The following is a 12,730-nucleotide window of genomic DNA, read 5'->3' as shown; positions in this document are numbered from 1 at the left end:
GATAGTGAAGCTTCCGCTGAACAAGCAGCGTTCACTACAGACGGGGGTGCAATCTCTCCTTCAAGGTCAGTCACACCCCTTGAGGCGCCTCATGCACTTCCTGGGGAAGATGGTGGCAGCAATGGAGGCAGTCCCTTTCGCGCAGTTTCACCTGCGTCCTCTTCAATGGGACATCCTACGCAAATGGGACAGGAAACCGACGTCCCTCGACAGGAACGTCTCCCTCTCTCAGGCAACCAAAGCTTCCCTTCGGTGGTGGCTTCTTCCCACTTCATTATCGAAGGGGAAATCCTTCCTACCCCCATCCTGGGAGGTGGTCACGACGGACGCGAGTCTGTCAGGGTGGGGAGCAGTTTTTCTCCACCACAGGGCTCAGGGTACGTGGACTCAGCAAGAGTCCTCGCTTCAGATCAATGTTCTGGAGATCAGGGCAGTGTATCTGGCCCTAAAAGCGTTCCAGCAGTGGCTGGAAGGCAAGCAGATCCGAATTCAGTCGGACAACTCCACAGCGGTGGCATACATCAACCACCAAGGCGGGACACGCAGTCGGCAAGCCTTCCAGGAGGTCCGGCGGATTCTACTGTGGGTGGAAGCCACAGCCTCCACCATATCCGCAGTTCACATCCCAGGCGTAGAAAACTGGGAAGCAGACTTTCTCAGTCGCCAGGGCATGGACGCAGGGAATGGTCCCTTCACCCGGACGTGTTTCAGGAGATATGTTGCCGCTGGGGCATGCCGGACGTCGACCTAATGGCGTCCCGGCACAACAACAAGGTACCGACGTTCATGGCACGGTCTCAAGATCCCAGAGCTCTGGCGGCAGACGCCTTAGTTCAGGATTGGTCGCAGTTTCAGCTCCCTTATGTGTTTCCTCCGTTGGCACTGTTGCCCAGAGTGTTACGCAAGATCAGGGCCGACTGCCGCCGCGTCATCCTCGTCGCTCCAGACTGGCCGAGGAGGTCGTGGTACCCGGATCTGTGGCATCTCACGGTCGGCCAACCGTGGGCACTACCAGACCGACCAGACTTGCTGACTCAAGGGCCGTTTTTCCATCTGAATTCTGCGGCCCTCAACCTGACTGTGTGGCCATTGAGTCCTGGATCCTAGCGTCTTCAGGATTATCTCAAGAGGTCATTGCCACTATGAGACAGGCTAGGAAACCAACGTCCGCCAAGATCTACCACAGGACGTGGAAAATTTTCCTGTCGTGGTGCTCTGCTCAGGGTTTTTCTCCCTGGCCATTTGCCTTGCCCACTTTTCTGTCCTTCTTTCAATCTGGACTGGAAAAGGGTTTGTCGCTCGGCTCCCTTAAGGGACAAGTCTCAGCGCTCTCTGTGTTTTTCCAGAAGCGCCTAGCCAGACTTCCACAGGTACGCACGTTCCTGCAGGGGGTTTGTCACATCGTTCCTCCTTACAAGCGGTCGTTAGAACCCTGGGATCTGAACAGGGTGCTGATGGTTCTTCAGAAACCACCATTCGAGCCAATGAGGGATATTTCTCTCTCACGCCTTTCGCAGAAAGTGGTTTTCCTAGTAGCAGTCACTTCACTTCGGAGAGTGTCTGAGCTAGCAGCGTTGTCGTGCAAAGCCCCTTTCCTGGTGTCTCACCAGGACAAGGTGGTTCTGCGTCCGGTTCCGGAATTTCTCCCTAAGGTGGTATCCCCCTTTCATCTCATTCAGGATATCTCCTTACCCTCTTTTTGTCCTCATCCAGTTCACCAATGTGAAAAGGATTTGCACTTGTTAGATCTGGTGAGAGCACTCAGACTCTACATTTCTCGTACGGCGCCCCTGCGCCGCTCGGATGCACTCTTTGTCCTTGTCGCTGGCCAGCGTAAAGGGTCACAGGCTTCCAAATCAACCCTGGCTCGGTGGATCAAGGAACCAATTCTCGAAGCTTACCGTTCTGCTGGGCTTCCGGTTCCCTCAGGGCTGAAGGCCCATTCTACCAGAGCCGTGGGTGCGTCCTGGGCTTTGAGGCACCAGGCTACGGCTCAGCAGGTGTGTCAGGCGGCTACCTGGTCGAGCCTGCACACTTTCAAGAAACACTATCAGGTGCATACCTATGCTTCGGCGGATGCCAGCATAGGTAGACGAGTCCTTCAGGCGGCGGTTGCCCACCTGTAGGAAGGGGCCGTTTTACGGCTCTATTACGAGGTATTATTTTACCCACCCAGGGACTGCTTTTGGACGTCCCAATTGTCTGGGTCTCCCAATGGAGCGACAAAGAAGAAGGGAATTTTGTTTACTTACCGTAAATTCCTTTTCTTCTAGCTCCAATTGGGAGACCAGCACCCGCCCCTGTTTTTTTGTGTACACATGTTGTTCATGTTGAATGGTTTCAGTTCTCCGATATTCCTTCGGATTGAATTTACTTTAAACCAGTTTATAATTTTTTCCTCCTTCTTGCTTTTGCACCAAAACTGAGGAGCCCGTGGGAGCACGGGGGGTGTATAGGCAGAAGGGGAGGGGCTTTACACTTTTAGTGTAGTACTTTGTGCGGCCTCCGGAGGCATAGCCTATACACCCAATTGTCTGGGTCTCCCAATTGGAGCTAGAAGAAAAGGAATTTACGGTAAGTAAACAAAATTCCCTTCTTTACGGCTCTTTTACCGAGGTATTATTTTACCCACCCAGGGACTGCTTTTGGACGTCCCAATTGTCTGGATCTCCCAATGGAGCGACAAAGAAGAAGGGAATTTTGTTTACTTACCGTAAATTCCTTTTCTTCTAGCTCCAATTGGGAGACCCAGCACCCGCCCCTGTTCCCTTCGGGCTGTTGTTCTTTTGTGTACACATGTTGTTCATGTTGAATTGTTCTTGGTTTATGGTTTTCAGTTCTCCGAACATCCTTCGGATTGAATTTACCTTAGACCAATTTATAAGTTTCCTCCTTCCTGCTTTTGAACCAAAACTGAGGAGCCCGTGATGCACGGGGGGGTGTATAGGCAGAGGGGAGGGGTTACACTTTTAAGTGTAATACTTTGTGTGGCCTCCGGAGGCAGAAGCTATACACCCAATTGTCTGGGTCTCCCAATTGGAGCTAGAAGAAAAGGAATTTACGGTAAGTAAACAAAATTCCCTTCTTTTCTTTTTTTCTTCTCAGAAGATTCAATTTTACAAGAAAAAAAACCAGTAGAAGTGTTGGATGAAGAACTCGCCATAACCTTCAGCAAGAAGGCGCACGTGATGCCCCACGCCCGATACGACTGCTCAACGCACCCCTTTAGGTAAGGAGGAGCCGATCACTGGTGGAAACGCTGTGTGATCCATCCACTCTGGTCTTGACCTGATTTCTGTTCCTTTCAGCCGTTTGGAGGAAGAGACTCAGATCCCCATAGACAAGAATGCCAGCTTCTGTGCCGAGTGCTACTGCTACCTGTGTGACAAACCTGCCTCCGAGGTAAGTACCACATTGCTTCGCTTTTATGAGCCTGTAGAGGAGTCTTCTTCTAAAAGGTCCCACAGCGGGTTTACAGCGGGTGAAATAAGTATGGAACACGTTAACAACTTTCTAAGTAAATAAAATTTCATAATCGTATCATTTTTTTAATTAAAGGGAACCTGTCACTGGGTTGTCCCCTTATGAGCTGCAGCCACGACCAGTGAGCCCTTATGTCCAGCATTCTGGAATACTATACAAGAGCCCAGGCCACTCTGTAGAACATACACACACACACACACACACACACACCCTTATACTCACCTATGGGGTAGGTTGGGTCCGATGCATATGGGGTCTTGCTCTGGCGCCACCTCCATCTTGTGCAATCGCCATCCTCTTGCCCAGCCCCATGTGGATGATGCATCCTATGTCATTCACATAGTGTCCTCCATTGCACTTTTGCGCATGCGCACTTTGATCTGCCCTGCTGATGGCAGAGCAAAGTACTGCAACGTGCTGGCGCGAGGAAAGGTAAAAGACCGCCCAGCACATGGGCACTACAATAGTTTGATCTGTCGCCGCAAAATTGTAAAACCCATAAGACATCCGTCTCTGTCGAGGGGAGATTTCCATCCCATACATTGAACATATGGGATTAATTATAACTAGGGAAGGGAGAAACTAATTATGAGTGGGGAAGAGAGAGAGTTGACACTTCTGCCTTCATTGAAGTGGCATCTGTTGGTGTGGACAGGTAATTCAGCTGGCTGGTTATTTGCTGGGAAGCAGACACAAGGCTGGGGTCTGTATATTGAGAGACGGAGAAGTACATTTCCAATGGAAACAACTTCCTTTGATCAAAGCAGGAATGTAGACTTATAGCGGTCGGTGGTCAATGATGAATATTTGTATCTATCTGATATTTATGGGAGATACATTTTCAGCATCATGATTCCGAGGGGAAGATCATGCATATTTTTCTATAATTGTGCGATCAGCACATCAGCCTCAAATAAATATCGGTTAGGTGGATGGTGCTTTACATACCATGTTTCATCTCTTTTATAAAGATAAAATTGTGATAGGAAACATGACCACAATATCTTCTGCCTGGAACCTCCAGGGTCAAATATATCCTGATGTTTGGGAATTCCAAATTTTCTAACCCTAATCCCTACTCCACACTCATGAGGGGCAATACCCCGAAACAGCTGTCTGTGGATGGATACTTGGCATTTCCCTTGTCATATGTTTAAACTTGTCAAAGAGTTGGATATTGACTAAAAAGGCCACTTACTTTGGTGGTTATGGTGGTATCCTAAAAAGAGCCACTCCTTGGCAAGGTCCTTCCCGGAGGGATATCTGGCTAGTTTCTGTGTTGAGACTCCTAACAGAGGCTCCGCGGACTTTTTTGATTTGCAAATTTTCTAGAGAGTGAAGCCTTTATCCAGTGGCCAGTCCTGTTACGAGTCACCAGAGGGCAGGTTTGTTTGTGTAACTTGTGGTAATAAAAGCAAAAGCCAAATTATGATCCTTGTTCAATGCCGGGAAGATGCATCGCTGTGTAGGATTGTTCGACTTTTTTCATTGGAGACCTTCCGTCCAGAAATCTGAGCCATTTCCATGACACAGATTTAGTACATCTATTTTGTGTAACTGTGTAAACAAAATTGTTTTGTCCCCTTTGTAACATATATTGTGTAGGGATTTATATATAATATGTTAATATACTTACTACTTTTTGGATTAAATATTAAAAATTGAAATATTTTGTTTCTCTTGCTCTATAATTCGCATCCCTGAAGCCATACCTTTTTAATGGGTGTCCAGTTGGCCTGTATGAACAATCTGGTGGTAGCAGCTAGTAGTTTTCTTGTTATTGTGGAGCTCATAATTATATGAGCTGGAATCAGTATATAATACGCTCACTGTGAGTTCCCCAATTATCTACCTAGTAGTGAAAGCGTCCAGCGCCTCGTCCAGCAATCGTTGGTCAATTGTGTATTGTCCTGATGATTGGAGGCAGCGGATTGCTTTTCCTGACATATTGGTGGGATATCTGCGTGGTCTCCTGGGATGTCTCCTTTGACGCTGATTATTACCCACGACTAACCTAATTTATAGACCTCTATGGTTTGATTTCTTTACTTGTGTGGATTGGATGGGTTGTTACCGACATCCGGTGATAAATTTGATGTTAATAGCACCTTTAGAAATACATTTACTTATAAAATTGGTGGTGTGTTCAATATTTATTTTACTTGCTGTACAATTTTATACATTGGGGTGGGGGGGGTGTCTCCTGACTGTTTGTTTTGATTGGGGGAGGCACGCACATACCCAGACCCTAATTGATCGCCGACAGAAAGCTGGGATCTCTGTTCCTTTGTATGTGACAGGCTCGTACTTTTCAATAAATGGGTACACCAATCAGCCGGAGGGGCACAGTGCCCAGCTGAGCATGTCCACTACTTTATGGGGGGACACAGCACCCAGATTCATATGTCCATAGTCGTACATTAATGTGCTGACCCTCCTGTGATCTGTACCTCTCACTTACGTGTTTTTTTTTTTTTATCCGTTCTTCCCCCATAAGTGTCTAAACTGGGACTCTCCGGAATATTGCCACTGCAACGCCCACAACAAGAGCAAATACTGGAAGCAGCAGCGAGACAGTGCCCTGGTCGGGGTGCTCACCATGTTCAACCTGGACCTCACGGAGATCGACACGGAGCTGAAGGAGGCCGGTGAGTGACCGCTCTGCTCGGTGTTGATCGCGGTGCATACACTTCGTGTGGCAGAGTTGCTCAGCTTTCCGTTTTTTCTCTTCCCAGGTAACAAGCTGCAGCTTTTCTTGCAGGATTTGTTGCCCGTTTACCTAAAGTACTTAGCGGGCACAATGCTACAGCGTGACACTGTCCAGCAGTGCTACTGCTCCTGCCATAAGCAGAAGGTGGTGAACCCCAGATGTAACGTCTGCTCCTTGAATCACACGCCGGTCAAGTTTTTCAAGTAATTATAACTACTACGCCTCTGTTTCTTTCAGGTGAAAGAGATTTTGTCACCAGGTTTTTGCTTCTCAATTTAAGGCCTTTTTCAGACGTGTCCGTGATTGCCGCACGGAGACATGTCCGTTTTTTTCTGACATCACTGATGTCCCACGGACCACACTATAGTGAAACACGTACCAAAAAAAACACGGACATTGAAAATAAAAAACATTTTTAACTCCCCTTTCCAGCGACGCCCTGTGCAGCTTCCTGGCCGGCTCATGCATATTCATGAATGCAGCCAGAGCCGACCCGGAAGTAGCTGCAGAGTGTGGGGGGCGGATGCTGCCGAGCCGAGGAGTTCAGCACCACGGACAGCAGGAACGAGACAGGTGAGTAATGTCCATGTGCAATAACAGATCACGGATTGCACATGGACAACCACCATGTGCCGTGAATCACTTTACTGAGCTTGATGCTGTAGTTTTGATAACCTTGCTGTTTTATCAAAGAGCCCAGCTGTACGGCCCCTATGCAAAGTGGACTTTTTGCCACCGAACCCTTAGGTGTTATGATTCAGGGACCGAGGAGGATCAAAAAATGCGGAAACCCAAAAGGTAACAGAGTGGCTGGAACCTTAACGGACTGCAGACCTAATACTAACACACAACTAGAAGTAGCCGTGGGACGAGCCTACGATGACCTAGTCGTCTCAGCACAGCTGGAGAACTAAATATTCTTACAGATAATATATAAGAAAGCTAATCTGCCAAAGAGCAATCCCCAAAGATAGATAGCCCCCCCACATGTAAAGGCTACGGTGATATAGGAAACCACAATACAGAGCTAGTAGAACAGATTCAGCAAAGGTGAGGCCCAAACTATCTTTATTAGGATTTTTACGGCTGCAGACAGTTTCCTTCCTATCCTTTCCTATAAATACCAGCATGCCTGATATGGGAAAAACCCTGAGACCACAAGACCTCTCCCCCACTATATCAGCACTCTTGCTGGAATCCAGAAATACTAATATAGATCAGGGATTGAGCTGTGTTCTGAGACGCATTCGGCAGAATGCAACGTGCGCACATTCCTGGAGAATTCATCCAGAACACACATTTTTCACAGTGCGGTCCCACTCTCCTCTGCAGCATTCCCATAGACTTGCAGCAGAGCCGAGTGGGACCGCACTGTCAAAAAGAGCATGGCTAGCTGCGAGACAGAGCCGCACGATCAGAATGAACTCTGATGAACTTCACCCAACTTCATTGTGATCGCGCGGCTCTGTGCGTGTGCCGCGGCTTGATTTGTGGTCACACGTGAAGGACTCACCTGTGACCGCAATTCCCCTGAGTGACTGCAGTGAGCCGCGCGATCAGCGGTGCCATCACTCAGGTTACTCGCCGCCACTGCTGCAGTCCTCCACTTGAGAGCGGTGGCCGCGAGTAACCACAGCGACGACAGCTCAGCTGATCGCGCAACTCACTTCAGTTGCTGCATGGAGCTCACAGGAGCGGCGGTGTTCTACTGCCGCTCCTGTCAGCTTCTGATGTAGCAGAGCTGGAATCTTCGTGGGACCTTGCGTGGATTACGTCGGACCTGGAGGTGTTTTTGAGGGATTAATAAATTGGTGAAAGAGGGTTTTTTTTTTTTGTCTCATTACAAATAAAGGATTTTTTGGATGTGTGTGTTTATTTTCTTTAACTTACAGGTTAATCATGGAAGGTATCTCGGGGAGACGCCAGCCATGATTAACCTAGGACTTAGTGGCAGCTATGGGCTGCTGCCATTAACTCCTTATTACCCCGTTTGTCACCGCACCAGGGCAATTCGGGATGAGCTGGGTAGAGTCCCGGGACTGTCGCATCTAATGGATGCGGCAATTCCGGGCGGCTGCTGGCTGATATTGTTAGGCTGGGGGGCTCCCCATAACTTGGAGCTCCCCATCCTGAGAATACCAGCCTTCAGCTGTGTGGCTTTACTCTGGCTGGTATCCAAATTGGGGGGGACCGCACGTCGTTTTTTTTTTTTTTTTTTTTAACTGCTCAATATAGACACGCTTACCGGCGGCTGTGATTGGTTGCAGTGAGATAGGTGTCACTCAGCGTGGGGGCGTGTCTGACAGCAACCAATCATAGGTGCCGGTGGGCGGAGGAAGCAGGGAATACGAGATGGATTAATGAGCGGCCGGCATTTTCAAAAAAGGAGAAGCCGCCACAGTGTGAATGCCGTGCAGCGCTGGTGATCATGAATCGGTGAGTATGAGAGAGGGGGGGAGAGACCGGCATGGACAGAGAGAGAGACCGACCGAGAGAGACAGACGAAAGACCTGCCTTTGTTATGTCAAAAACTCATGCAGATCGCTAGTAAAAAGCAAGTGAAACGCATTCTTTCTTGAAAAATATGCGTTTAGACATTTCTCATTGACTTCAGTTTTATTAAAACGCTGCCAAAATGGCAAAAACAATTGACATGTTGCTTCTTCAAACGCAGGGATTTTGACAAATTTTCCGCAACTAACATGCAGCGTTTTTAAATGCATCGTGCGCACAAGAAAGCCCTATTTCTTTTTCTTTCCTATGGGAGACCCAGACAATGGGTGTATAGCTTCTGCCTCCGGAGGACACACAAAGTACTACACTTAAAAGTGTAGCTCCTCCCTCTGAGCTTATACACCCCCTGGAGAACCAGATCTAGCCAGTTTATCGCTTTGTGTGAAGGAGGCATACATCCACACATGCATTCTCATCTGATTTTTGATTTTTGGAAAGAGTTTGAAGAAAAGCGGGTCCAAATCTGGACCCCCGGCATGTCCCTTCTCACCCCACTGTGTCGGCGGTGCTGTTAAGGTTGATTCCAAGGCTGGAGCCTTACATGCCGTGCTCCTTCACCATCCCTTCTGGGCTCTGGCTTGAAGTGGGAGCCAGCACGGTTCTCCATGCTTGGCAGGAGACCGGTCTCCATCCGCAGCCCTTCAGGATCCTGCTGGACCGGAGCACTCATCCCCAGGGACTTGGAACCCTGCGTCTCAGCAAGCTAAGTACCTGAGACGTTTATATATTGGGGGTCCCTGTACTTTATTATGGTGGGAGAGTGTGCTGAGTGTGTTTTGTGACATTTCCGGCGGGTCCTCTGGCTGTCGCCTGAGAACCGCGCTGATGGTGCCTGCACGTCGGCCGCACCGCTCAAATTTAGGCCCCGGCTTCGCCGGAGGCCTAGTTTCGGTTTCACTGCCCTCGTATGTCATTCATGCAGATGGATAGCGTGGCTCCGCCCGGCGGCCGTTCTGCACAGGGGAGGGACACTCCTCACTGAGTACATGTCTCCTCCCCTGTAGGTCTCTATGGCCCTCCAGATCCCGCTCCCAGAGTAAGTCCCGCCCCCTCTCTTCGTTCCGGCGGCCATTTTCTCAGTGTTTTCCCTGCGATCACAGCGCTGGTCTGCAGCGTCCTTGCTGAGGTGCTTGGGGGTCCGGGCTTCGGGATCTGGAGGGCACACAACACCGCTCCAGCGGTCTGGTAAGCCACAACCTCTGGTTGTGGACCTCTGTATATACTCTCTGGGGGTCATTCTGGCAGAGCCCCCACTCCAGCAGCATGTCTCACACGAGGAGCAAGGCCCCAAAGCTGTATTCAGTATGCACTGCATGTAAGCTCCTACTGCCTGAATCGAGCACCTATCCACATTGTGATGCCTGCTCTAACCTGACAATGCCTCAGCCTGGAATCGCCCCCCCAGTGGTCTCTCAGGCTGCTCCGGTCCCTGTGGCTGAACCCCCGGCTTGGGTAGAATCCTTTTCTAGGTCTCTCTCCCAGTCTTTTGCCGACTCCATGGGACTTCTGTCCAGGACTTTGCTGAACATGCATCAGCCCCCTTCACAGGGTGCCTCTGCTGCTAGGGCTCTCTCTGTACCGGAGCTCACAGGGGATTCATCATCTGGTCCCAGACCCCGTCCTTCTAAAAGGAGACGCAGGGCTCCCTCTCCTTCCTCGTCCCGCGGCTCTGTTTCAGAAGCTGACTCGCAGGACGAGGAGGATGCCTTTACGGAGGGCTCGGAGGTTAACTCCATGTGCCCCATTGATCTGTCCGAAAGTGACTCAGATGTTAGTGATTTGATTGCGTCCATTAATTCTGTACTGGACCTCAATCCGCCAGTATCAGAGGAGCAACCCTCTCTGGCAGAAAAGCACCAGTTTACCTCGCCTAAGAGGGCAAAGAGTGTGTTCCTTAACCACTCCAGTTTTCAGGCCGCTGTGACCAAGCCTAGGGCCTGTCCTGACAAACGCTTCCCAAAGCGTAGTTCTGATGACCGTTTTCCCTTTCCACCTGAGGTGGTCAAGGAGTGGGCTCATTCCCCAAAGGTAGACCCCCCCGGTGTCTAGACTCTCAGCCCGGACCGTTGTATCGGTGGCTGATGGCACCTCTCTTAAGGATTCCACTGACCGCCAGGTTGACCTTCTGGCCAAATCTGTATATGAGGCGGCAGGGGCCTCGTTCTCCCTGACTTTTGCAGCAGTGTGGGCTCTCAAAGCCATCTCTGCTTCTCTAGAGGAGATGCATTCCCTCGCCAGGGAATCTTTGCCCGAAATGGTTACCTTAACTTCCCAAGCTTCAGCTTTTTCATCCTATGCCATGTCTGCCATGCTGGAGGCTTCTCACCGCACTGCGGTGGCCTCGGCTAATTCCCTCGCTATCCGCAGGATCTTGTGGCTTCGAGAGTGGAAGGCAGATGCTTCTTCAAAGAAGTACCTTGCTGGACTCCCTTTTGCTGGGTCCCAGCTGTTCGGTGAACAGCTGGATGAAATTATTAAGGAAGCTACTGGCGGGAAGAGTACTTCCATGCCACAAACCAAAACCAGGAAACCTGTCCAGGGCAGGAATCAGTCGAGGTTTCGTTCCTTTCGTTCCTCCAACTGGTCGTCCTCTAAGCCCTCCGCCTCGTCCACTAACTCAGCCAAGGACCAGAAATCCAACTGGCGCCCAAAAGCGCGTCCACAAAAGACCACAGGAGGTGCTGCCGCCAAGGCAGCCTCCTCTTGACTATCTGTCCGTGCCAGCAACGTCCTTAGTCGGTGGCAGGCTCTCCCACTTTGGCGACGCGTGGTTTCAACATGTCTCCGATCAGTGGGTGCGGGATATCATCTCCCACGGCTACAGGATAGAATTCTTTTCCAGCCCGCCAAACAGATTTTTTCTGTCAACTCCCCCCTGCTCCAACGTCACCGCCTTCTCTCAGGCCGTGGCATCCTTGCAGGCCAACGGAGTAATTGTACCGGTTCCCGCCCGGGAACGGTTCAGAGGTTTCTACTCAAATCTCTTCCTAGTCCCCAAAAAGGACTGTTCCTTCCGGCCCATCCTGGATCTCATGCTTCGCAACAAGCATGTTCTGGTGCGGCATTTTCGCATGGAGTCTCTGCGATCAGTCATTGCCTCAATGACCCAAGGGGATTTCCTGGCATCCATCGACATCAGAGATGCCTATCTGCATGTGCCAATTGCAGTTTCACACCAGCGTTGGCTACGTTTTGCAATCGGAGAGGAACATTTCCAATTCGTGGCTCTCCCCTTCGGGTTAGCCACGGCCCCTTGGGTATTCACCAAGGTCATGGCAGCAGTGGTTGCGGTTCTGCACCTCCAGGGGTTGGCAGTGATACCTTACCTGGACGACCTTCTAGTCAAGGCTTCATCCAGCGCAGACTGTCAGCGGAGTGTCTCGCTCACTCTCGCCACTCTAGCCCAATTCGGGTGGCTTGTCAATCTGCCCAAATTCACTTTGACTCCGACCCAGAGTCTCACGTACCTAGGGATGCAGTTCGAGACTCTGCCGGCACTTGTGAAGTTGCCCTTAGTCAAACAGCAGTCCCTCCAACTGGCGGTGCGCTCTCTGCTGAGGCCCCGCCGTTATTCCATCAGGCGCCTGATGCAGGTGCTGGGTCAGATGGTGGTGTCAATGGAGGCTGTTCCCTTTGCCCAGTTCCATCTGCGTCCTCTGCAGCTGGACATTCTCCGCTGTTGGGACAAGCGGCCTTCCTCCTTGCACAGGTTAGTGGCTCTGTTGCCACAGACCAGGAGCTCTCTTCAGTGGTGGCTTCAGCCCCTCTCTCTGTCTCAGGGACGCTCCTTCCTGGCTCCGTCCTGGGTGGTCCTCACCACGGATGCCAGTCTATCTGGCTGGGGAGCGGTATATCTACACCACCGAGCGCAGGGCACTTGGACTCCGTCCGAGTCAGCTCTCTCGATCAATGTGCTGGAAACCAGAGCCGTGCTTCTGGCTCTCCTAGCTTTTCACCTCCTATTGGCGGGCAAGCACATCCGAGTCCAGTCAGACAACGCGACAGCGGTTGCCTACATCAATC

General features: G+C 50.5%; 1 protein-coding gene across 1 annotated transcript in view; it reads left to right on the top strand.

Moving 5' to 3' along the window:
- LOC142245545 (uncharacterized) overlaps positions 1-12,730 on the top strand; it is a 120,925-nt gene that overhangs the window by 17,710 nt on the left and 90,485 nt on the right. The window contains exons 3-6 of the mRNA XM_075318328.1: positions 3,106-3,229; positions 3,309-3,402; positions 5,981-6,131; positions 6,219-6,396. Coding sequence (XP_075174443.1) covers positions 3,106-3,229; positions 3,309-3,402; positions 5,981-6,131; positions 6,219-6,396 — 547 coding nt within the window. The remainder of the gene's footprint in view (positions 1-3,105; positions 3,230-3,308; positions 3,403-5,980; positions 6,132-6,218; positions 6,397-12,730) is intronic.

This window comes from Anomaloglossus baeobatrachus, chromosome 7 (genome assembly GCF_048569485.1).
Source record: "Anomaloglossus baeobatrachus isolate aAnoBae1 chromosome 7, aAnoBae1.hap1, whole genome shotgun sequence".
Lineage (NCBI taxonomy): Eukaryota > Metazoa > Chordata > Amphibia > Anura > Aromobatidae > Anomaloglossus > Anomaloglossus baeobatrachus.
Note: the sequence above shows the minus strand (reverse complement) of the source record. Positions and strands in the feature narration are given on the sequence as shown.